The 27,263-nt window shown below is 32.7% G+C and overlaps 1 protein-coding gene across 2 annotated transcripts; it reads left to right on the top strand.

Annotated features, from left to right (window-relative positions):
• The first annotated feature begins 4,878 nt into the window (after positions 1-4,878).
• Positions 4,879-27,226, top strand: LOC126682176 (beta-galactosidase 6-like). Of its 2 annotated transcripts, XM_050377770.2 has the most exons (18): positions 4,880-5,131; positions 11,842-11,937; positions 12,011-12,123; positions 12,263-12,329; positions 12,445-12,537; positions 13,128-13,271; positions 21,748-21,842; positions 22,337-22,442; positions 22,545-22,629; positions 23,032-23,150; positions 23,214-23,378; positions 23,453-23,634; positions 24,483-24,574; positions 24,656-24,765; positions 25,789-25,902; positions 25,989-26,096; positions 26,191-26,336; positions 27,023-27,226. In XM_050377770.2, exons 1-18 carry the CDS (start codon positions 4,949-4,951, stop codon positions 27,162-27,164), a joined length of 2,160 nt encoding a protein of 719 aa, XP_050233727.1. In that variant the 5' UTR covers positions 4,880-4,948; the 3' UTR covers positions 27,165-27,226. The 2 variants fall into 2 exon arrangements, 1 of the variants encoding a protein (XP_050233727.1); XR_007641415.2 differs by lacking the exons at positions 26,191-26,336; positions 27,023-27,226 and having other exon boundaries at positions 4,879-5,131; positions 25,796-25,902; positions 25,989-26,087.
• The last annotated feature ends 37 nt before the right edge of the window (positions 27,227-27,263 follow it).

The following is a 27,263-nucleotide window of genomic DNA, read 5'->3' as shown; positions in this document are numbered from 1 at the left end:
TGGAAGAAAGTGAAGGAGAAATGAGTGAAATCTAATCTCGCTAGACCGCCGCAGGACCTCGTCGATCGTACACAATAAAACCAACAATTTTTGAATCCCATTGCAAGAGTCACGTGTTTTGACATAGGCAAATGTGTCCTATTTTATCATAAAATCAGCCTATTTGGGGTATTAGGGGATTTCCGTAAACTTTTTGATTCTCTTGAGTGATTTCTGCACATTTTTATTTTATGAAGAAAAAACAATAGGATGGTGCTCATAAAGGGAATTTGTGTAAAAACCTCTAAAAACTCCATAGTGCCGGTCTTCTTGATTCCGGTTCTATTCATAAACTTCAAAGCGGTCATCAAAGTTAGACACTAATAATACTGCAGGTTTTTCCTAAAGTTAATAAACATTAAAATTTCACATGTTATTATTTTAGTCAAAAATATGAAAATCCTTCAACTTGCAACGTGACGAAAGGGATGAGACTGAGAGGATAGGTTGTACGTCACTGCAGCATTAATTTCTAACAAAATTATAGTGTTGGAAAACAGATATACATATTTAAACAATTTAATTTTGTTGGACTTCTTAATGGCTGCAAGGATAATGCGTTGATAAAAACACACTTTGAAATCTTGAAGCTTTACGGATGGTGAAGGTTGATGTATCTTGAAGCTTCAGGCACGGCTGCATGACGTGCAAGACAAGTGTAAATGTGCACTTCTTCTTTAACACCACCAATCATGTAAAACCACTCAACAACAGTTACATTCAAGTGTCAATTGAATATTCTCAACTTGTTTTTAATTCAATTAATTAATTAAAGAAATACTTTATACACGATTTTAAATTTTAAATTTATAAAAATTTCAATTTTGAAATAAGTTAATTGCTTGATAAATTTTACAAATTAATTAATTAGACAATTTATTCTCTACATGCAATGTCGGTGTGCATCATTTTTAGAGATAGCGGTTAACCCAGTTGTGTATGAAGAGTGATAAATCACCAAAAACAGAAGATGATCTAATCAATTTTGGAGATTTAAAAACAGGGAACACAGTAAAAAAAAACGCTACAAAAGGGTTTCGAGTGTTAACTTCGACGGTCATATAAGTATTCAGTGAAAAAAAAGAAAAAAAATTAAGAGAAAAAATAGTGATAAAAAAGAGAGTACTTTAGAATTTTTAGATAAAATAGTTTATATAAGTCTTTCTTCTTTTATTTAGGTAGATGAAGTATGTGTGCTATGCGTAATGGGCGTAGGGAGTGCTTCTTCTGTTATCAGAGAATCTTCTGTGTTCTCATAGGCTAATATGGCCTTCATTACTTATCAAGTAAAGTGAATTACACCTGAATCTCGATAGTGTATCTAATAGTTCTGGTTCGAGATACAGCTCAAGGCAATCCCAGATAGAGAGTAACGCCAACCTAGATTGACATTGTCGTGGGCCTGATAGTATTATTTTGCTAGATTTAATCATATTTATGTCTTTGGAGGTTGTTTTGCTTTACTGAATTATCACTAGCCCCCCCGCCCCCGGAGTCTTTCGTATATTTATGTACGAAGTTGGTATTATTCCCTCTGTTTTTCAAGGTAGAGATATGCTAATGCTATCATTGAAATATAATTTCTCAAGTGAGTTTGGTTCTGCGTTGCGTTTTCTGGTTCGAGGGAGATGGTAAGTTCCGCTGCTCCCAAGGGGTTGATTGGCGGCTGATAGGAGTAAGATACTCCTATATTTAGAGTGCTTTTCCGCATGCTTTCATATATTTTCACCTCGCTTTTCTATGATAATGTATACCTTGTAGTGTGTGTGTGTGTTTCAGGGAATCAAGAGCATTGTGGAGTGTTTTAAGGCCAAAAGAGTGAAGAATCGTCAAATTCGGAAAAGGGCAAAGTCTTGAAGCAAAGAGACGCTGAAATCACATTTTAGAATCTGAACACGCTGCACTCATTGATGAATTTGGACTAGTTCGAGGCTTCAAACGAGTTTGTGTTCTTCACAAGAAATAAAGTAGACATCCTAAGCTTTCCAGAGGTTCAAGAACCAACTCATTTGGACATTTCTACACCGAATTATGAAGTTTTGAAGTTCATGGTTGTGCAGTGGAAAATGTGTCTCGATTCGAGACAACCAACTTAAGATGGTGTCTCGAATCGAGACACAAAGAAATTAGAAGCAGAATTGTGCTTCACTTGTGTCTCGATTCGAGACATACTCCTTTAGTTGATTGTCTCGAATCGAGACAAGAGCAAATAAGGAATCTCAGCACAAGACAAAGGCACATGGCTTGAAGTCCACTTCCCCAATTTGGCCAAGCACCTTTTTTTATAGTTGTCTCCTATTTCCTCATTTGTAAACACTATATAAACACTTTTATCTCTTTTTTTAGGTTAAGGGTGATTTGATAGAAAATAGTAGTCACTCTTCATTAGTGTAGGAATCAAACATTCTCTATAGCTTTTAGTTGTAGTAATAGCTTTTAGTTGTAGTTCTTATTGTTCTTACTATTTATAGTAATAGATCATCATAGTTCTTAGTGTTCTTGAAGTCTATTTCCAGATTTTGCTACTTTGGGAAAGTTATTCAATACAAGTATTAGTTTATTTATTGAAGCTTCATTATCTTGTTCATGCTTTTAATGTTCATTTATTATTCCAAGGTACTTATTCTTTACTCTATGCTTAATCTTTGTTATTGTTTAATTAGTTGTGTTGTGATGATAATAGTGGCTAGACCCTTTGTTTATGGGTTGTTATGATTGCCATATTTATTTAGCTAGGTGATTAGGGTTAGGGTTTTGGATCAAGATGGTTGTTGTGCTCCTTGGACCTAGTGCTTAGATTAAAGTGATCTCTTAATCTATGATTTGTGATTTAATTAGGAGGGCGAGAGTTAACTAATTAAATTATACCTAGGGGAGTACAAGCTTGAGACTTAGGTGCACTAGCGTGACCTAGGGCTAATTTGGTTGTGTAATTTGCTTATTAATTGGCTTGATTGATTCTATCGAAATCTATGAGCACGAGAGTGGATTAGATTTCGGTGTTTTAATCAAGTTCGATTCTCCGCTTCCGGCTCGAGAGAGCGGAAGTGATTCCGTAGAATAGCTTGACCCGACCCAAAAATCCTTAGCTCCGACCCTAACTTACTTATTTATCGTTTTGGCATGATTAGCAACCTCTAGGCGTTTTTCCATTATTGTTAATTTCGTGTTTGATGATTGTTTTGACATTAGTAATCTTTCCAAATACCAAAATCACTTTTCAATAGCTAACGAATTTAAACTCAACTCGAAACGACCCTCATTAGTGCCATTATCCCTGTGGGTTCGACATCCCGGACTTTTATCCACTTTATTACTTGTGAACGATACCGTTACTTGCGGTTGAATCCTAACAGCGGCCGTCGAATTCTGTAAGTGGGATTGGGACCTCTTGGAGTCCCGTGGCGGTGCTACCTAGTCCTTAGGAAGCATCTTCAGTTAGCAAGTTCACTGCACTTCCTTCATCGATTAGTATTCTCTTCACGTTCTAGTCTTCAATTGTCGCAGTTATTACCACGGGATGATGGGGATCATTGTGTGGTCCCTTTACATGTTGTAAATCCTCAAGTTCAAAGGTTACCGCTTGTAGGGGACACTTTTTGATACTCATTATCTCATTCCTTCAACTTTTCTTGTCGTGAAGGGTGGTTCTGCTTCTATCACTTATCATGTAGAGGATCCCTCGATTGTCGTCCTCCGTCTTTTTTGGTTTTCTCGTTCTGTATTCCTTTTTTGCCCACATCTTTATCCAAATTTGGCGATAAATACCCAGTAAATCCACGGTTAGGTCTGTTTCACTTCTCCTTGTAACTTTTAGTTGGCTTTAGGGATCATTTCATTGGAGTTCATCCTTTAGCGATATTTAATTGGTTCATAGAAAGGTCGGTTCGAATTTTTTGTAAGTTTTTTCACAGACGGCGACAATTGATAGATTCTACCTTCGTGACGGTTTCACTAGTAAAACAAGGGTTAGAAGGCTGATTGGACGTTAATTGTCCGATAAGCGCACCGATGCTGAAGTCAGTATTTATTGGAAGAATATCAATAGTTATATTATGATAATATGTCCTGATTAGCATACTTCAAACTCTTTTTATAATAGTAAGCTGAGGGCATATACCTAGTAGTGTCCATGTGGGAATAGGGTCTCCTTATCAACCTTATCTTTATCCAAATGGGTTAAGATTCCTTCTACATAGCTATTGTAGTTTAAGTAAAATTCTCATGTTAGTCTTCTAAAAGGCTGAAGTTTCCTAGATCATTTTAGAACCTTCTAGATTGGTCAGGTGGTTGTATTTGTATTCAGATATGCGTAAAACAGAATCTTGATCCAACTCATATTAGTTTTTGTGATTAACGTTTTCTCCGAGTCTTGTGAGACTCGGTCTTCTTTTATTGGCGATCCTGCCTGAATAGGGAGATCCCAAGCAATCTAATCTATTGACAATTAGTTGTTTATGGATCCGGTATGAGTTAAACACAGGCACACCGGTTCTGGTTTCCATCAATTCTCATTCATAGAAGCGTACGTTCGGTACAAACCAAACCAAATTGCATAAAAATTTTATTCTTTTCAAAATGAACCAAAATTTTAAAAATGTAGTTTTTTCATATTGAACTAGACCATTCATTTTTGTCAAAAAAAAAAATTATTCATTTTGATGATTGTAAACTTAAATAAAAATTTGATGTCGATAATTAAACTGAGCCAAAAATTAAAAATTTTAAATATATCAAATTAAAACAAAATATTTGATTTCTTCAAATTCAAACCGAACTAAAATTTTAAGGATATAATATATTATTTTAGCGTGTGCGTATGTATGTATATAACATATATCCCAAAAAATATGATATATATTCTATATGTTCTAAAACTAAGGTCAATAAGGCAAAGATCTTAAGAGAGATGGTAGAGTGGGTACGCTTTATTTGGGCAATCGGGGCAGCCTTAGTGGCTACAAGAACCGCCATGGAAGGCAGTGGAGTTGTCGGAGATGAGATCACATACGATGGAAGATCTCTCATCATTGACGGCCAAAGAAAGATTCTGTTTTCAGGTTCCATTCACTATCCTCGAAGCACCCCCGAGGTACATGCCCGTCTTTTCTTTTCTTTTTAATTTCTATGTTTTACATTAATTTGGACATCATTTTGAAGATTGAAGTAGAATTAAATCATATATACATCTTCAAATAAAGCTTATTTTCTTTAAAAAAAAATGCACCTTCAAACATCAAAAAAATTTAAATTAATATTTTATATTTTGATACATATTTTTAATAAGGTTTAATGTTATATTTAAAATAAAATAAAAAATCCTCCTTCCAAAAATTAGAAAATTTAATAATAATATTTTATTTAAATAAATATATTTTTATTAATTAATAATATTTCGATATTTGACGACTCCGTGGCCGCCATCCGACCCGCTGGACAAATATATCATTAAATAATTTTCTTTTTATAAAATAATAAATAAAACCTGCTCAAGAATTAAAGATTTTTTTATTTCCAACTCAAGAATCAAATTTTTTTTTTCACATTATAATCATATTGTTCAAGTTCCATTCATCTTCTTCAAAGATCATGTCCTTTTTCACAGAAAGTGATAACCCTATTTTAACACCGAGGACTATATCTTTGAAATAGTTTTACGCTGAAAGTTCTATTTTAAAATAGAGTTATGAGTTTAATATAGTTTTACACTGAAGTTGTGTCCAATATAATATTTCATTTTCAATTAATAATTATTTACACAAAATATTTCATCAATTTTTTTTTATTATATATTTTTTATAACGAGGATGCACTATCTCGAGCCGAATCCCAGAATTATTATCAAACTCCGGGTTATGCACCGCCATTCTCGTGGCTTTTCGGGCTGGACGGTTACATGGTTGAAATCAAAAAGGAGAATAGCTTTACCCCGTCCTAAGGATTTCTACCAATTCTTTTTTTTTCATCTACAAATCCACATACCTAGTAAATCCGTATTATGGTGGACAACATTTCAGTCTCAACTACTCCATATTTTTATGGAAAGGACATAGTCAAACTTGTGACCATAGCACTCAAATGGATAAAATTTAAATCATCAGACCAAATCCGAATAGACTATTAAATTTTGCATTTTTATTTTTGTAAATAATTTTATACTACTTCATTATTTTAGAAGTTACTACTAGTAAAAAACAATTATTGATATTGTAAGCGTAGCAGAGATCAGGCTCGCCCAGACTTATGTCAACCTTGGTCCCTTATCACTTTTCTATTTATTCAAAAAAAATTGTCTATGTATATTCATTAATAATAAATGATAAAAATATTAATAAATATATTTTATTATATAAAATATTTAATACTTAAGTTAGTTTTTTTTTTTTGAGAAAATTTAAGTTAGTTATCAATTAAGAAATACACTCTTTATCATGTCCAAACTTTCCATCAAATTCCGGAAGCTCATTCCATATGCTCTTCATCATCACTCTCAAAAATTGTATTTGCACTTAAATTTTATTTTACACATAAAATATAAAATAATTTTTTAAAATAAGATACTAATTTATTTATAACTAAAGTTTATAAAATTTAAGTAAAATTAAATAATGATAAAAAAAACTATAACTATGTATAGTTGCACTAGTTTGAACATACAAATATATTTAGATAAATTTTAACAGGGAGTAATAATTTCGATGCTAGCTTTTGTATCACTCTACGCGAAGCCAGAAACTATTATAAAAGGGTTCAAATTTTTATATTTTGATATAAATGAAAAATAAGGTGGCCAATCTATACTAATAACGTGTGTAATATATGTGATTTAGGCTAATTAATATAGTTGTTTAAATGCAAATTTTATTTTTAAAGATGGTCAACTGATTACCTTGTTTATAAGATGTCTTACCTTTATGTTGCACAAAATTGCAAGTATACAATATCGTGATTAAATAATAAAGTGTAAGTAGAGTGTCGAACCCACGAAAAATGAATTTAATATAAAAATAGTTAGTTAAACTATTATTTGGGCAATCAAATAATTGATATTTTTGAATTTTTAATTAAACTAAATAAAATACAAAATACTAAACAAAAGAAATTAACAATAACAACAAACAACCTAAAATATTTCTTTCATATGAATTATCGACGCCTTACAAATCTAAATCATATCAATCAATTTTAGTTGTTACATGCAATGAAGGATAGATCGAAAATTATTAATCCCGCTTCCGGGCTCGAATTAGCCAATTAATTATAACCCGAATACGCCGAATCGTCCTTATTGTCACGGCTTACAGAAAATAACCCGCAATTATAATCAAAGCATTAAGATCAAGTTATCCACATAAACCACATAACGCAAATATGGTGGTTTGACTCATATTTTATAATTATGTATTGGTTATCTCTTCCGATTAAATTGCTTAACTTCCCTCCTCACAATTCAATAAAACTTCATGTAATTATTTGCCAATTAATCGCAAGCATTAAACTCAATAACTAAAATTGATTAACAAAAAAAGATATGTGATTTAGTTTTCAGAATTTAAACCTAACATTCATACTACTCACAATATTTCAAGTCAATTAATTTAGGTAGACATGGTAAAAGCAAAAAAATAAACAATTAAGAATTGCATAATTAAAGAGAAGGAAGAAGAAATCAAACTTGATTTGACTTGAAAATAATCCACTTCAATGAAATCTTGAAATCTGAATTGTGCTTGGATGATTTTACAATTTAAGCTAAAGAACAACTAATCTAAAAACTAAAACTAAACTAAACTAATATACAACGAATATGTTTTATTTACATAATGAATTGAATGATTGAATAGATTTGAGCTGAGCTCTATTTATAGAGGTTTTGAAACTTGAGTTTTGCCCTAAGTCAATCTCCTTTTAGAATTAAGATTAAGTGTTGAATGTGTAGAGAGACACTCCTAATCCAATTTGGACTTTGATCTTTGATACTCTAAATCTTCTGGAAGTAGAAGATTCCACCCATTATGTTGTAAAACAAGTCCGACTCGAATTAGGATTGATCCCCGATGTATTTAGGGCATTCCGGATGACTTTTTCTATGTTCAGCCGTGATTCCTGCCGCCCAAGGCATTCCTGCCGCCTAGCACGATCCGTTCACCTCGGCGGGACCTCTTTCCAGAAGTGATTTTTGCCGAGGTACTCATTCCTGCCGCCCGGCAGGATTTCTGCGCAACCACCAACTTCAGAAAGCCATAACTCTTTGCATACACAACAAAATGACTTGGTTCTTGATTCATTGGAAAGCTTGAGATGTCTACTTTATTTATAATGCAGAACAGAATTTCATCAGAGGTCTCTAAGTATTCCGAAATATCCAATCAAGGTAGAAGGGTCAAATATGTAAGTAAACTAATGCAACATGTAGTTTTGTCAATCTTGAAAACTTCATAACCTGAGCTAGACAACTCCGAATGATGTAACTCTTGATGTTTTGGAAATTTTAGGATGTCTACTACAATTAATATGAAGAACTCTTTCTCATTGGAGGTCTTGAAGAAGGAAAAAACAACAAATTCATGAACAAGTATCAATTTGATATAATTTCTTCGTTTCTTTGCAAATTCATTCGATTCTCGGTTCATGAATTTCTTGCATAAATAACCTACAAAAAAACACCTATCCAAGCATAATTGTTGGTAAAAATACGCAAGCGTACGTAGCCAATTTGTAATATAGACTGCGAAGTCTAGATTTCGTACCCACAGACAAATAAAAACGCACCTCTATTTTTCTTTATAATAGCTTTTCCTTTTTACTTTTTTTCATTTTTTTCATTTTAAATTTGAATTTAACTTATTCGATTTTTTAGTTGATTCATTCACATAATATTTTCAATACAATACTTAAAAATAAGAAGAAAAAGTATGGCACGATCACATCACTCAAAAAAGAAAATATTTCTTCTTTTTTTTGTACAACTAAATTCTAAGACTTGTAATTCCAATTATTCTTTTCTTTTCTAGATTTTTGATTTTTTCGTTCCATATTATATGAATATTAAAACGAAAAAAACTTTTTTCTTTGTAGTTAAATGTCAAGAAAGGCCTTTTACTTTTAGATCTAATACACGAATACGTGCATCACGAATATTGATTATTACAATTCTTTTTTCTGGTTATCCTTCTTTAGTATTCTGTACTATGTGGTACTTTTAAATTTAATAATTTAATGGATGACTAACCAATTTCTTAAAATGAAAAAAAGGGAGGGATTCCAACAAAAAACAATTTTTGTTGTTTGAGTAAATTAAAAGACAAATTTAAACTAATGTAGATTAAGTAGACTAAAGCTGTAATTAAAATGGTGTTTAACAATAATGAGAAAAGCAGGGATTATTAATTTTTGTTATGCTGTTTATTTAATTCGGGTTATGGATTGTATTGTTCTGATATGGTTCGGACTAGTCGAAGGCACCTCAAATTCTCTCTCGAGCAATTACAGGCAAAAGCATAAAACTAATGAATAACATGTTAATTACTCACTCTCGCACAATGATTAACCTAATTACTGATTAAATGAATGATTACGAAGTGAATCCTAAGAAGACGCACTCGTTAATTCACTCTCGCGCAATTAACTCCTACATTCCTAATTATGTTGTTCTATTTCAATTTTACTCTCTCGAGCTAATATTAAAACAAATGGCATAGACTAAGTGATCAATTTAGGCTAGGCATTAAGCACAATAACTAAGAACATATCAATAACAAAAACCCATAATTTCTATTTTACTAAACAGACATAATTTGATTAATAACCCCAACGAAAGGTTTAGCTAGACATAATAATAAAAGTACTAAAAGCAATCATTAAAGAATTCATACTAAGATTAAATAAAATACTGAATATGAAATTGATAATAATCGTACCTTGTTCGAAAATAAACTAATGATAATCGACAGTAGAATAATGAAGAACTGAGTAATTTGATAATGAAAAGATAAGAAAACTACTAATCTAGGGTTTATGTCTAATACAAAATTTAGCGAACCCTTGTTCAATGTTATAAATTGGTATTTATACGGCTCCCGGAACTAAAATATGATATTAGGTCGAAGTTGGTGAATACCCAGAAGTGCCCTCGTGTTTTTTTATTTTTCGGAAGTGATTCAGGGGCATTTTTCGTTTGGCGAAAATCTAAAGAAGGTGTGCGAACGGGTAAGGAGTGCGCGAACGCACACTCTCTCACTTGGCCAAAACTCCATTTTCTCTGATTGCTACTGTAACTCCCCTTTTTGGTCGCACACTCCTTCAGCAAGGAGTGTGCGATCGTGCAGTGGTGTGCGAACGCACACTGAGGTGTGCGATCGCACACCCCCACACTTTGGCAATTCTCCAACTTTCTTCAATTATTGAAATTTGCTACCGTCTCCTTCCAATTTAGCTCGCACATTCTTTTGGCAATAAGTGTGCGAATGGGTAATTCTTGCCTTAGGTCCAAGACTTCTCCTTTCAACTCCATGTCAGCTCTAAACCGCTCCTTTAACATCGGGACTTCTAGAAAACACCAAAAACGCTCCAAAAATCGCCACATTTGCATTTTTCTTCTGAAACTCTCAAAAAGACAATAAGCCACTAATAAACTCAAAAATGACTAATAAAATGCAAATAACGACTCATAAAACGATCTATAAATAGGAGTATTTCTACTCCTGTCAATAATATCCTCAAAATAATATATAATGCACACATTATATTTATAAAAGATACTATACAAATTAAGCATGTCACCCTACGAGTCAAACATTATTTATTTGACATAATTTATTCGGTAATAATAGAATTATAGTGCCTATAATGAAAAGGTACATGGATTATGTCAAATAAATAACGTCACTAATAATTCATTTGAAAAAACAAAGTTACTAATAGACCAGTGAATTGTCTTTCCCAATTACTTTGTGGAGTTTTCTCTCTCTACCCTAGGATTTTTTTAGGGCAAGGGTTTAATTATCTTCTTCCTTGAAGTTTCACTTGGATTCTTTCCGTTTTTGCTATTTTCACGTCTATTTTCGCGTGGTTTTGCTCTTGCTCACATCTGGTTACCTGGTTTGTGGAGTTTTCACCATGGATGATAACCTAACGGATATGTATGCAAGCCTCCGTCTTACTGAGGAGGGAAGTATTATGATAACTCTTGAGGACGTTGTGGATGATTCATTGGAGGAAAAAGTGTCACTCGGTCTGATTGGGAAATTCTGGACAAAGAAACCCTATAATTTACAACACTTGAATAACGGTATGGTGCTACGGGCGTTCGTGGGCTGTCCTCGGTAGATCCTCCTTGTCCGCCTGGCTACGTGCCTTTCTTTTTGGCCATTTGTCTCCGGGAGTCTTTGGTTAACGTCCGTCATCTCGTGATCCGATCAGTTGTAATTTTTTCTGGGAACAGTTTCCACAGACGGCGCCAAATGATGGATCCGGATGTCTGACATGCGTTTCGGGTCCTAAAATGGAGACAATAAGGAGAGAATCGGAAACAGCGGGTCCGGGCTTCATCTAACTTAATAGCTTGCTTCCCCGTTCTTTTTTGTCCGAAGCCAAAAAGAGGTTGACTCATTTTATTCGCTATTCTCAAACTTGGGTATGGGACCGTGCATCTATCAAATTCGACTGGGTCCGCCCCTGGTGCAATCATGTTATACAGGATTTGATAAAAAAAATATACAGGATTTTGTGCAATCTCGTGTGCTGTCACAATAAAGTTTCATGAGACTAAATTTTTGATATAGCTGTATAATTTTGGTACAGATGTGGCCATCTTTGATAGCCAAGGCCAAGGAAGGGGGGCTAGATGTCATCCAAACCTATGTGTTTTGGAACCTCCATGAACCTCAACCTGGACAAGTTAGTCTCTCTCTCTCTCTCTCTCTCTCTTCTTTCCCTCTCTAGATCTCAATTTAATTGTATGTTTGTGCAGTATGATTTCAGTGGAAGGTATGATTTGGTGAGATTTATTAAAGAAATTCAAGCACAAGGTCTTTATGTTTGCCTTAGGATTGGACCCTTCATTGATGCTGAATGGACTTATGGGTCAGTTTCTCCTTTTTTTTTTTTTTTTAGTTCTCATTATGAATATTTTAACAAAATTAAATGTGTGGAAAATAATCAATTTTTTAAATGTTATTTAAATGTTAAAAAAACACAATGTCATAAAATAATTTAATTGCAGAGGTTTTCCATTTTGGTTGCATGATGTTCCTGACATTGTTTATCGAACGGATAATGAGCCTTTCAAGGTAATGCACAACTCCTTTTCTCTAAGTCAAATTAATATCTGCACAAAAAAGAATTATTTGAATATTCATTTAACAATATCTAATTAGCTATGGGGTTTTTATTATTATTTTGCAGCTCTATATGCAAAATTTTACAACCAAAATAGTAAACTTGATGAAGTCGGAGCAATTATATGCTACACTAGGAGGACCGATTATTTTATCACAGGTAAAACAACAGGGCACCTCATGTTATCACATATTATTGCTAAAATAAATTAATATATCCATAATTATGATATATTTACCAATAAGTCTTGGATAAAAAAAAAATCACTCTGATTTTATTATTTTATATTTTATAGCAATTATATCCAAATAGCAAATAAAAATATAAATTATTTAATTAGATAAATGATACAATTTAATACTTTCAGTTATTTTTACAATAAATTAACCTAAAACTTAGAAAGAAAAAAAGTGATAAATTTTGGATAATAAAATAATATTCATATAAAAAAAATTATAGTATAGCATATTAATGATGATAAAACTGTATATATATAATTTCTTAAATTTGATAGTATGAATTTTTCTTTAATTACGGACTAGTTTATTGTTAAAACGTTTTATTTCTATTAATAAACTCTTTTGTTATATTTGCTGCATGTAATTACTACAAAATCAGTGTAACATACTTGTTTGTATAAACTAAAACATTAATTGTTTTGAAACTGTGGTTTTTTTCCTTTTCTTGAGGAATTTTTAAAATATAGTTTTTAAACTGTAGTTGATTGGTACTTAAATATAATAACACAGATTGAAAATGAATATGGAATTATTGAGGCAGCATTTCATGAAAAAGGAAGCTCATACGTTCATTGGGCAGCAAAAATGGCAGTTGATCTCCAAACCGGCGTTCCATGGATTATGTGCAAGCAAGTCGATGCTCCTGATCCACTCGTAAGCCTCTATATATTCTACTCGTGTTGTAATATTATACTATACATGAAAGTTAAATCGGGACGACATAAATCATCAATGACATAATTAATTATTAAAACGGTAATATTTAAGTAATTTTAACAAATAAAATGGCATAATGTTTTGGGCAAATGGTGATATTAAACTTTGTAAATGGCAGAAAAATCAATTAGCTGGAAATAAACAAGCTAGACTTGTTTATATAGGTTACAAGAGAATCCAAAGCTAACTGCCAAACACACTTGGCATCATACAATTGTTTAATCACAAACTAACACATTATCTGTGACATCACAGTCTAGCCAATCAACATAAGTCAAGTCAGCTATCCAAGTCAGCTATCTTAGGAAGCAAGTAACCTCTTAAGCTGAAGAAAATTCTTTCTTCTGATAATATCTGCTGATAGTCCCCCTCAAGCTGGACTATACAAGTCTTGTAAGTGCAGCTTGGAAGTGGAATGCTTGAATAAAGATGGAGCCAAAGCCTTTGTGAAGCAATCTGCTAGCTGATTAGAAGAGCTAGCAGGTAGAAGATGAATAACTCTTTCTTGAAGCTTGATATGAACCAAATGACAATCGATTTCTATGTGTTTGGTTCGTTCATGAAAGACTAGATTCTTGCAATATGAAGAGCTGATTGATTATCATAGTAAAGTGAAACAGGAGAAGAATGTGGAATGTCAATATCATGAAGGAGATATAACAACCATTGAACTTCACATGTGGCAGAAGCTAAGGCCCTATATTCTGCTTCAGATGAACTTCTAGAAACAGTTGTTTGCTTTTTGGACTTCCAGGAAATCAAAGAAGAACCAAGAAACACACAAAAACCAGTTACTAACCCTCTAATGTCTGAACAAGCTGCCCAATCAGAATCTGAGAAGGCTTTAAGAAGTAATGAATTGTCTGCAGCAAAGAAAATACCTTGACCAGGAGCAGATTTTAAGTATCTTAGAAGGTGATGAACAGACTGCAAATGCGTTGTAGTAGGTTTGTCCTGGTATTGTGAAAACTGTTGAACAGCAAAGGAAATGTCCGGTCTGGTGGTACACAAATAGATAAGCTTGCCTATGAGTCTTTTGTAAACAAAAGCATCAGGAAGAGGATCACCAGTATCATGAGACAATTTGTGTGTAGAAAGCATTGGTGTTGAAACTGGTTTGCATCCTAGAAAACCAGTATCTTGCAGGAGATCAAGAGTGTACTTTCTTTGAGAAAGATAAATGCCTTTCTTGGAATGAGCTACTTCAAGATCAAGGAAGAACTTCAAAATACCCAAATCCTTTATCTTGAAACAATCATGAAGGAACCTCTTAACTGCTGTAATTTCAGACATGTCATTACCAGCAAGAATAACATCATCTACATAAACAAGGAGAGATGTGAAAGAGCCATAATTAGTCTTGATAAAGAGACTGGTGTCACTAGTAGCTTGATTGTAACCTTGTTGAGAGAGAGCAGATGTGAGTTTACAATTCCATTCCCTACTTGCCTGTTTCAGGCCATATAGAGACTTTTTAAGAAGGCAAACTTGATTAGTAGAATCTTGTAAGCCAGGAGGAGGTTGCATATAAATCTCTTCATGAAGATCACCATGAAGGAAGACATTATTGATGTCAAGTTGATGAAGATACCACTGTTTGGAAGCTGCAACAACAAGTAAAAGTTTAACGGTAATCATCTTAGCAACAAGTGAGAATGTGTCTAAGTAATCAATGTCAGCTTGTCGGTTATAACCCTTAGCTACCAATATGTCCTTGTACATCTCAATGGATCCATCTGGATTATGTTTCACTTTATATACCCATTTACATCCTATATTGCTTTCTTGTTATGAGGTAGAGAGCAAAGATCCCAAGTATTATTGTTCTGTAATGCAGTAAGCTCTGCATTCATGGCTTGCTGCCAGCAAGAATGCTTTACAGCTTCTGAGTAACTCTTTGGTTCAGAAAAAGTTGATATTTGTAAAGTGAAAGCTTTGTAGGAAGCAGAATTATGATTGTAAGAAAGAACAGAATTAATAGAATGGGGTGTAGAGGTGTTGGTAGGTTTGAAAGTAGGTTTTGTCTTCAAGGCACAATGATAGTCCTGAAGATAACTGGGAGCATATTTGATTCTAGAAGACTTTCTAGTTTCAATTATAGGTTGATCATTAGGTTGAGTGTTGGATGGAATAGGAGAATTTGGCAAAGTAGGTGAAGTATGTAATTGTGGTTCATTTGTGGTGACAGGCAATAAGTCAGGTATAATATTAAATTCAGTATCAAAATATTCATCCTCATTAGAATTAGGAGCACAGATAGTAGGAACACTTGCCAAATCAGTTGCTTTAGGTGATTTTGAAAATGCAAAAATAGTTTCATAAAAGATCACATTTCTTGAAAGAAAAATAGTTTTTGTTGTTAAATCATATAGTCTATAACCCTTTAGTATAAGGAGGAAATCCTAAAAAAATGCATTGAGATGCTCTAGCATCAAATTTTGTTCTCATGTGATCTATATTTGATGCATATGCAAGACAGCCAAAAGTTTTGAGATTACTAAAAAGAGGGATTTTATTATAGAGAAGTTGAACAGGAGTAAATTTATCAATTATGGGTGAGGGAGTTTTGTTTATTAGGTAAGCTGCATGAAGAATGCAATCGGACCAAAAATGTAAGGGTAAAGAAGCTTGAAATCTTAAAGCTCTAGCAACATTCAGGAGGTGTTGATGTTTTCTCTCAACAATGCTATTTTGTTGAGGGGTATACACACAAGTGGTTTGATGTATTATACCTTTGTTTCTGTAAAAAAACAGGCATATTGAATTCCAATCCATTATCACTTCTAATGATTTTTACTTTGGAATCAAAATGTGTCTCTATAAGTGTAATGAAGCTTCGAAGGTGAGTTTGAACATCTGATTTGAGTTTAAGCATATAAATCCAGGTATATCTGGTTTTATCTTTAACTATGGACAGAAAATATTTATGGCCATAAATAGAAGTAACTTTGAAAGGTCCCCAAATATCAACATGTATCAAATTTGCTTTGTACAATTGAAGTACTAACAGGAAAAGAAAGTTTCTTTTGCTTAGCAAAATGATAAATGCTACAGTGGTCTATTTTTGGTTTTGTGATTTGGGAATCAAGGTTTTGTAGAATGGCTAATCTATGATTTGAAAGGTGTCCTAATCTAAAATGCCACAATTGAGATGTGTCAATTGATGGAGAGAATTGACTGATATTGGAAGTAGAATTTGTAGTAATTTTTGGTCTGCTGAATTCTGGTTGAATCAAATAGTAGAGACCTTGAAACTTCTTAGCTAAACCAATCCTCTTCGAGGTTTGAATCCTGAATGAAACACTAATTAGAATGTAGTAGAATGTAACATTGTTCAGAGTTAGTTAGTTGACTTGCAGATATGAGATTAAAGGTAAAGCTGGGAACAAAAAGGGCTTTTTGTAAAGTAAAGGTTGATGATAAGTGAATGGTTCCAATGTGAGTAACTCTAGCTTTTGACTGTTAGGCATATGCACAAAACAATTTAAAATTGGTTTATAGTTTGTAAAATAATCTAAAGAACAAATGATGTGGTCAGTGGCCCCACTATCCATAATCCATATATTCTTTTGTAAATTTGAATTTCCAAAATAAGAAAGTGATTTTATACCTGAATTATTGCATGCTGGAGTGAAAGATGTTGAGACTGAGTTTATAGAAGGTTGAACATTTTGAGAATTATGCAGAAGTTGCATAATTTGATTGTTCTGCAGTAAACTGCATAGGTGGATCCTGTTCTTATATGTCATTACAATCTGAAATGACTTTGTGAAAAACTCCTTGAGGTGAGGAGAATGATGAATTAAGTTCAGTAGAATCATTTCCAGTGCATTCAATCTGATTAGCATAGCTAATATTCTGCTTTGATTTAGGCTTATAGCCAGTGGGGATAACCATGCTTTTTATAGCACCAGTCTACTGAATGACCATTATAGTCACAGTGGGTGCACTTCAATTGACTGTTGTATTCTCTATAACCAGTAAAGTTGCTTGTGTTACCTGGACTTCCTTGAAAATTGGTTTTCTTCTGGTAATTGTTACCAGGAAAAACAACAGCATTTTGAACATTAGAGGGTTCTGCATTGTGAAATCCTGGACTGCTTTGGTTTACTTTGGTAAAGAACACATTAGGTTCAGCTATCTTCATCATTGAGTTGCCTCCTATAATCTGTCTTTCATGTTGGCTAGCTAAAGCAAAAACTTTGTTAACAGCAGGCAAAGGATCCACTATCATCACTTGTGATCTCAAAGTACCAAAGTTCTCATTTAAACCTTTTAAGAATTTGATTGCAGCATCATTATCCCTATACTTCTGAAGTTTATCAAATACACCACAACTACACTGTGGATTACAATTGCAGATAGGAAATGGCCTTAGGTTATTGAGTTCATCCCAAATTTCTTTCAAATGAGTAAAGTAATCAACCACAGACAAGCTATTTTGATTGAAATTATTAAGTTCTTCTTGTAAATCAGAAACTCTATAAGAATCTCCTTGAGCAAACCTGGATTCAAGATCTATCCATGCTTCCAATGCTGAATCAATCCATTCAATACTTTTGCTAATAGGAGGAGAAACAGAATTCTGGATCCAAGATATCACCGGATTATTACTCCTTCCCCAAACAGAGTACAACGGATTATCTTTTGAAGGTACTGTGATTGATCCATCCACAAATTTCATCTTGTTCTCGGCAAGCAAAGCTCTTCTCATAGACCTTGACCAGGAATGATAATTGACTCCATTCAATGCAGGAGTTACTAAAACAAGTGCAAGATTTTCATTTTGATGAATGTAGTACAAACTCTAAGGATTTTCTTCTTGTCTCCAAGCGTTTTGTGTACTGTTTGTTGCCATTTCTTCAAGAAAAACACAATCAACAAAATCACAGTGATGTGAGGAATCTGAAAAAGTAATTTGTTTCTTGATTGATCAGAAAAAATCAACTGGGTATGAGCTGTTTGTTTCTCGAGAAAATGAGAAAAAAAATAACTGCCTTTGAGAGCTTAATGCTCTGATACCATATTAAACTTTGTAAATGGCAGAAAAATCAATTAGCTGGAAATAAACAAGCTAGGCTTGTTTATATAGGTTACAAGAGAATCCAAAGCTAACTGCCAAACACACTTGGCATCATACAATTGCTTAATCACAAACTAACACACTATCTATGTGACATCACAGTTTAGCCAATCAAAATAAGCCAAGTCAGCTATCCAAGTCAGCTATTTTAGGAAGCAAGTAACCTCTGAAGCTGAAGAAAATTCTTTCTTCTGATTATATCTGCTGATAGGTGACACATTGTTAACGATGGCATAAATTTTGAGTTTTGACAAATAAAACGCAATGAGTACGTTGCTGACCTCTACTGCCGCCTAATATTTCAAAATAGGGTAGGAAAGTAACATTTTTAATTTTATTGTATTTAACTTATTATTTTTAATATATAAATTAAAAAATAATTTTACTTAAATGTTTAAATATTGAGAATGAAAGTAGGGTATAGAAAAGCATCTCGAGTATTTCAAGATCCCTAGTTACCTAGAGATAATCTTTTGGGGGAATTCACAAAGGATGAATACAAATTCAAACATATTGGCAGGTGATATGGTGTTACTAGATGGTGAGGGATGGAATGATAAGCCCATGATGCTAATTATAAAGAGTGTGATGCTAGTGTTATTATAGTATGCCTTGGAGAAGAAGCAACTTAAATAACAAATGGTTATGCCATTACAGTAAAATGGGATTCTTCTCTATTATGGTTTCGTGGAATCTGGTTTGCTAGCAGATTGGGGTTTGATACTCAAAGTTCGCCTTATGATGGATTTATCAACTTGTCGGAGCAATAGCTAAGCAACATTCAAGAGGTAGATGTGGATTTGTTTTTGTTGGGTCCGGCAATAGCTCAAGAGGGGGGGTGAATTGAGACTTTAAAAACTTTTCTGAAATAATACTAAACTGAAATACTTATCAAGCTGGTTGATTAGAAACCTTTTAAAAGCTAATCAAATATAAGCTAACTAAAGTCTTTTGGAAAACTGTTTTGATAAACTCTTTGGTCAGTTAAATGTACAAGCTAATTATAACTTGTAAAGCATTTCAGAGTAATGGTATAAAACATTTAAAGTCTTTTAGAAAATCCTTTTGTAAAACAGTAAGCTAGTAAAACAGCAAGCTAATGGAGCGGTATTGAAAGCATATGGAAAGAACACCAGATTTATAGTGGTTCGGCAACCCTGCCTACATCCACTCCTTAAGGACCTCGTCCTTAAGTATTTAACTTGCACTTCAATCTCTATTACGGGCTAGAGATAAGCCTTGAAAGGATACATCCCTAGTTCTACCAAAAACCTAATCTGCTGCCCTTCCTACTGGTTTTGATTAGTTCCAGCAAACTAATAGGTTCACAGCCTCAGCTTTACCCAAAACCAATATGCTCTACTGGTTTTCATTAGCTCCAGCAAACTAACGGGGTACAGCTTCAGTTTTACCCAAAACTATTCTGCTCCCCCGAACCACTGGTTTTCGTTAGCTCCAGAAACTAACAGGTCACAACTTCAGCTTCACCCAAAACTAATCTGCTCCCTGAACCACTGGTTTTTGTTAGCTCCAGCAATTAACAGGTCACAGCCTAATTTTACCCAGAACTAGTCTGCTTCCTACAAGCTATTCTCACAAGGAGCTTGAAACCTTCTCACAAATACATATAAAATGGGGTGTTTACTTTCTCATTTAATACATGATAAACCCTTAAAGATAGAGAGAGAAACCAAAGATGAAGCTCTTTTTGGTGGTGCTTTGATGCTCTCACATCCCACACACAATATATACAATGAGTGAAGTCTTCCTTTTATAGAGAGAATAGAATATTCTAGAATTAGGGCTGAGTCATCCTCCTATTTTCTTTAATTCTTATCCTCAAGGCAAGGTGTACAAGGTGACAAAAGGAGGAGCCTTTTCTAGGCTGACTTGGCCAATCAGGTTGTGCTCACTTTTGTTTGCTAGTGCTGGCAGCCTGATTTGTATAGTACAAGGTACACTGTCAGCCTGTTCTTGTTTGCTGAGCTGGAGATCCTCATGCTAATTCCGAAAATGCCCTCTAGGCAATATACTTGATCTTCAAGATAGAATATTCAAGACTCTTCTAGAATGTGGGCCTTGCAAGCACTCAGATAAATATGGGCCTTCAATATTTTATTTGTCCATAACCATATGTGTGCAAGATGATAAATCACTAGTCTGCTGACGAGCTAATAGAGCCGTTGAGCTAGTTCTGTCTTATTCTGGCAGAGGCTGATTTGTCCGTACGAATGGCGGACTGACGTGTCAGGTTGTCTGGTCTGGTGTCAGAGACCGTTGAGCTAATTTTGTCTTCTTCTAGCAAAGGCTGATCTGTCCGTACGATTGCCAGACTGATATGTCAGTTGTCTGGTCTGGTATCAGAGACCGTTGAGCTAATTTTATCTTCTTCTGGCAGAGGCTGATTTGTGCGTACAATTGGTAAGCTGTTGGATTAGGTTGAGAGACCGTTAACGTTAAGCTAATCCTTTAGCTTACTGATGAATTATGTTTTCTCCATTTAAGGTCTTTGCTTATCCTTTGTTTCACATGGATGATATGTCATTGTGCTCTCCATAGATGGCATGTTCATTGATATTTCTCCAAGGATATATTAACCATTTGATTATCGAAATGTCCTTCTAGGTTTGGCTTAGCCTCCGAGCTAGTAGTTTTATGAAACTTCTAGAACCTTCATTATCTAATGTATCCTTCACAAACACTTGACAGAAACATTAGTGGATATTTTGTTATCATCAAAACATGGGCCTTAAAGGTAGGGCCTTTAGCCAACAGTTTTGGACACTGACATGGATCGATGATATGGTATACAAATAATCAGGTTTGCTTTGAGAGGAATAAGGTAAGTTGCACAATAATTATGGATGGAGCTGACAGGGTCCAATTGGACTTCTAATCAACAAATTAACTTATGAGAAAATAGAACTGTCTGAGTTTGATACCAAAATTACAATCAGTACTGAAGATGACTTAGTGAAGTTAAATATTGATGCCCGCAAGATCGGTGTGGGGGATGGTTATTTGCAATAAAGAAAGAGACATGGATGCAGAATTAAAATTGCTAGATTACAAGTTAGAGGTGATTATTGTTGAAGTTGAGGCACTATAATATGGCCTCTAAGAAGCTAAGTATTGTTCATTTGCAACCAAAGGAGAGTAACAAATATCTCATTGAGCTAAGGACATGATCCATTATCTGAAGGAATTAGAGATGCAGTCTAGATTTTTGATAAGATATCATGTTCAATCAATTAAAAAAGAATTATGATCCAAAAATAATTTATAATTCCACTTTTATCTAATTTAAATGTTAATTTGATATATTGACAGATAAATACATGTAACGGAATGAAATGTGGAGAAACTTTTGAAGGGCCTAATTCGCCGAAGAAACCATCACTTTGGACAGAGAATTGGACATCATTGTATGTATTAACACTGTATCATTTTTAATGGTTTAATCTCATAAAAATTCACTTACTTTACGTGTTTCTCATTTTAATTACGTCGTTTAAAAATCGTCATTTTCATACATGAATACCAATTTTTCTCAAATCCATACACCGTTCAAAAATCCGATGAAAATTGTTGAGCTGGCAACCGGATAATGACATGCCATAACGAACCGAATGTGACACGTCAGCAAATTTCTAAGGGAAAATGATAATTTAAATTATAACTAAATGAGAATATTTTAGTATTAGTAAAATACTTAATTATATCTTGACAATTCTTTCAAAAAAAAACTTAAATCAGAAATAATTGAAAATGACTGATATGTTTATCCCGCTTGACCATTTACATCAGTTTGAGAGTAAACATTGATGTTTTTTGTTTATGTCCTTTCTCATCTTCTTTTAATTCCAGCCATGTTTTTGTGTCTTAATATCTCAATTAAAATAAATTTTATGTAAAACAGCTATCAAGTATATGGGGGAGAAGCATACATAAGGTCAGCTCAGGACATAGCATTTCATGTGGCCCTTTTCATTGCAAGAAATGGGAGCTATATAAATTATTACATGGTATAATACTAAATTATCATTTAAATGATTATATGAGTTAACTGCACGTACATTGAATATTCTTTGATGGAGAATTTTCTTTTCGGAAAAACAAAAAATCAGTACCATGGTGGAACAAATTTCGGCCGAACAGCAGCAGCTTATGTGATAACAAGTTATTATGATCAAGCTCCCCTTGATGAATATGGTATCTAGCTGCTCATTTCTTTTAGTTACTAATAACATGTTTAATGTAAATGGGATTATTAGTAATAAGAGTAAAGAGTCAACTCGGTACATAAATTTATGACTCGGGATCAAACAACCCACTTTCGGTTATTTTGATTAATTTATTAGAATTATACGCTCTATTTTTATATCAATTAAACATAAAATTGTATAGTATGAACAAGTTTAGTGTCCGGAATGACTTGATTTGATCCTTAATTGACCTAAAAATTAAAAGTATTGTCCTTAATTTACTTAAAAATAAGAAGTATTATTTTTAATTGATTAAAGCTGCTGAGAGTTAGTTATTTTATCCGAGTAGTAAATTTAATGATCAAATTAACCTTTTGCTTTTAGTAATAATATATTTGATGTAAAATAGGTTTAATCAGGCAGCCAAAATGGGGCCATCTGAAAGAGTTGCATGCTATAATCAAATCCTGCTCAAAAGCTCTACTCCAGGGAGTGCAAACTAACTTCTCACTGGGTCCCCTTCAACAGGTGCTTATATACTTATTTATCAATTCAAATAATTTACATTAATTCATTTTAAAAACACTGCAGGCGTATAAATTTGAAGCACCAGAAGCAGGATGTGCAGCATTTCTTATAAATAATAATAATTCAACGAATGCAACGGTCGAATTTAGAAATAAATCATTCGAATTGCCTCCGGTATCAATCAGCATCTTACCCGACTGCGAAAACATCAAATTCAACACTGCAAAGGTAAAAAAAGAAGAATTAAATTGTTTTGGCTGATTATAGCAGCATGCAGTAAAAGGAATATGTATTGTCATCAGGTACATGTGGCGCCCAACAAGAGAATCATCACATCAAACCAAAAATTGAATGCTGCAGATAAATGGCAAAAATACGAAGATGTGATCCCAAAGTACGAAGATACCAAAATCAAATCATCTCATCTCTTAGAACACATGAATACCACCAAAGATACATCCGATTATCTTTGGTATACTCTTAGGTATCTATTAATTTATTTTTTACATCATCCAACATTAGTTTCTATCTTCTTAAGGAAAAAAATAGGCTTAACCCATATAGAGGTCCTTGTACTATACACATTTTTTTCCGTAGGTCCTTATACTTCATTTTTGTATTATTTAGTCCCTCTACTTATCTATTTTTGATTTTCAGGTCCTTCATGAGTTTTTTCCGGTCCTTTTGTGTGGCTGGAGGAAACAAAAATTGAAAGTAGAAGGACTGGAGGAAACAAAAGTTATAAGTAGCGGGACTGGAAAAAACTCAAAAAGGACCTGGAAATCAAAAATAGGTAAGTAGAGGGACCAAATAATATAAAAATGAAGTATAAGGACCTACAGAAAAAAAAGTGTAAAGTACAGGGACCTCTATATGGGTTTGGCCAAAAAAATACATTTACGGTGTCTGACATTTTTCAAATCTTCTATCTCGGAATCTAAATTTTTCTTTTTTCTATATATTAATGTTTCAACTTTTTCAAAACGTGTCAAATGAGTCTGTTCAGTTATTTTCGGTCATTCGATTATTCTAGAGCTAAAAAATAAATTTAAAACTTACCGATATGATTGTCATTTTAATTCCATATATACAAATGTCTCATTATACACACAATCATCTTTTCTACTAATATGACGCAACATTTAAGTAAAAGTTGGTATTGTTTTTATCTTTTAACACAATGATGACCTGAAATCAGCTATAAACACTTTTTAAAAAGTTAAAACACTAATATAGAAAAAAGTTAAAGTTTAAATATCAAAATATAAAACTATAAAAGTTCAAACACCATTTGTATTTTGTATATAATATCTCCGTTTCTTTTTTTAATAGCTTTAAACCAAACTCATCATGCACCCAACCGGTTCTTCATGTGGACTCGCTTGCGCACCTTGCACATATTTTTGTGGATAAGAAATACTCAGGTCCGTCCATCATTAATCTAAACTTTAATATGTAATATAATATAATTAATACTGCCTTTTAATTTAAACTCTTCATTTCAGGATCATTTCATGGAAGTAAAAATGATAAAGGTCCATTTTCCATGCACGTACCAATTATCGTAAATGATGCCACCGCTATTTCTATACTCAGCGTTATGGCTGGATTGCCGGTAACATATATACTTTCTTTTTTTTTGATTTTTTTTTTTTTTACACATATATACATTTTTTCCTCTGTTTAGGGTGTTCAACTTTAATTAGATTATCATTTTTGTAAGGGTTCAATAATTAGTGGTCTAACATACAAATGTTTTAGGATAAATTATAAAGATATAAATAAAAACTTTAACTATCAAAAAAATGCTTTGATCTCAAAATTTTCATCTTTATCTAAAAACAATTCACTTTACGCTATAACTATTACCAATAAAAGATGCATCACAAATACATATTGAATACCGTAAAAAAAATTATTTATATATTTTTGATACATCTCTAATACGGAACATATAAAGTAGAAATATAAAGCATATAAAAGTGAATAAAAAATTGGAAAAACATAATTTTAAATTATTTGACTGGTTTACGTTTTTTTTTTTTAACTTGTCTATTAAACCCAAAATGTCAACTCATCCAATGTTCATAATCTAAATAAACTAATTTGGACACGACTACTTGTGTTAACTAATTATATTTTTTATTAAATAAATAAATATGGCTTAATGGCAAAAAATAAATCCAAACCTTTACAACTTTTTGCAATTTAAATCAAATTTTTTAATTTTTGTAATAATAGCTAAATTGCATTTTTTTTACAATAATAGCCAAATTGCACTTTTTATGTGAATGTTTTTGAATTTTTTGCCACTTCTTGTGACTTTTAATATATTATTATACATTAAAATATAATAATAGTCTAATATCTTAATTAAAAACAATAAGTTTGACCACCAATTTGACTATTATTGCAACAAAAATTGCAATTTGGTTATTATTACAAAAATTAAAAGATTTGATTTAAATTGCAAGAAGAAGTAAAGGTTTGGGATTTTTTACCATTAGGCCAATAAATATCTAAACAAGATTCATATATTTGTAAAGATGTGTGGCATATTTACGTGTCACATTTGTTGCATTTGATAATTTGTTATTACATATGCATTTCTTTGAGTGTTATATTTTTTGTTATCAAGGATTCAGGACCATTTCTGGAGAAGAGATATGCTGGTTTAACTAGAGTTGAAGTTGAATGCACCGAAGAAAAACAATTCTATAATCTTACCAATAATTTTGAATGGGGATATCAGGTTATATATCTCAAATTTTGTATATATTTGTTTTTGATTATAAATAGTATGAATTATTTATGTTTATTGAATTGTTTGAAATGTAGGTGGGTTTGCTAGGAGAAAACTTGCAAATATACAATGAGCAAGGTTTGGAGAGAGTTAATTGGACTAAAGGTTTGAGTGGTGATCATGAGCCGCTTACTTGGTACAAGGTATACGCATAGTCAAAGAATTAATTAATTAATTAATTATAAAAGACAAGAAATTGCAATGAAAAATATATAATTAGAAATCATGATCGTACAGTTAGAATTTGAGACACCTCAAGGAAATGATCCAGTGGTTTTAAACCTTGCAAAAATGAGCAAAGGTGAGGTGTGGATCAATGGGGAAAGCATCGGTCGATATTGGACTTCATTTCTTACATCCAAAGGCCACTCTTCCCAAACATTGTGAGTTTAAATTATTTAGAGTTAATTGCAAATTAAATCACGAAAATTAGCGTAATTTACAATTAAAACACGAATTTTAAAATTTGACAGTGTTAATAATCAACTTTTATTTTTAGCAAATTGCCACACCGACCTATCATGCAACAACATATGACTATATATTACAATGTTCACGTTAGTGTTTTTTTAACTTGATGTACCAATTGCCAAAAGATTAAAGTTGTTTATTGAAATTGTCAAATTTCAAAATTTATGTTGTAATTACAAAGAGTAAAGTTCGTGATTTAATTTGCAATTAATCCAATTATTTATGATTATTATATTTATTGGTGCTAAATATCCAACTCCTTTCGACTTTTCATAAATTTATGTAAATCTTAAAAAAAAATTAAGTCTATTTTGATTTATTGGAAATTTATCTAATTTTTCAAAATTAATTTTGATGTGCTAACGTGATAAATATCGAATGTAAAAAAAAAAAAAAGAGCAGTTGTCAATTATAAATTAATTTTGAAAAAATTAAATAGACTTTTAACAAATTAATCAAATCAAAATTAATTTACTGCCTTTAAAAAGTTTGAATATAGTTTTAAAAATCTAAAAAAAAAATATTAAATTTTTTGCGATTATTACTACATATCCATTTATGATTAACGTTGAGTTTTCATATATGTATGTATATATAGGTATTATATCCCTCGAGCCTTTCTCAAAAAACTTAACAACCTCTTAGTCATACTTGAAGAACTCGGAGGAGATCCTCTCGGTATTACATTGAATACAATTTCCACCAGACAATCATTTCATCCAAATGTTTCTATTTTATAACTAATTACTTAATTAATTTTCATCCAACTTTCTGTCCATCAATATTCAATAAATTATTTGTTAATGTATGTGTTCTTTATTTGAAATGGTCCTGCGCTT

This window comes from Mercurialis annua, linkage group LG5 (assembly GCF_937616625.2).
Source record: "Mercurialis annua linkage group LG5, ddMerAnnu1.2, whole genome shotgun sequence".
NCBI lineage: Eukaryota > Viridiplantae > Streptophyta > Magnoliopsida > Malpighiales > Euphorbiaceae > Mercurialis > Mercurialis annua.
This window is presented reverse-complemented; position numbering and strand designations above follow the sequence as displayed.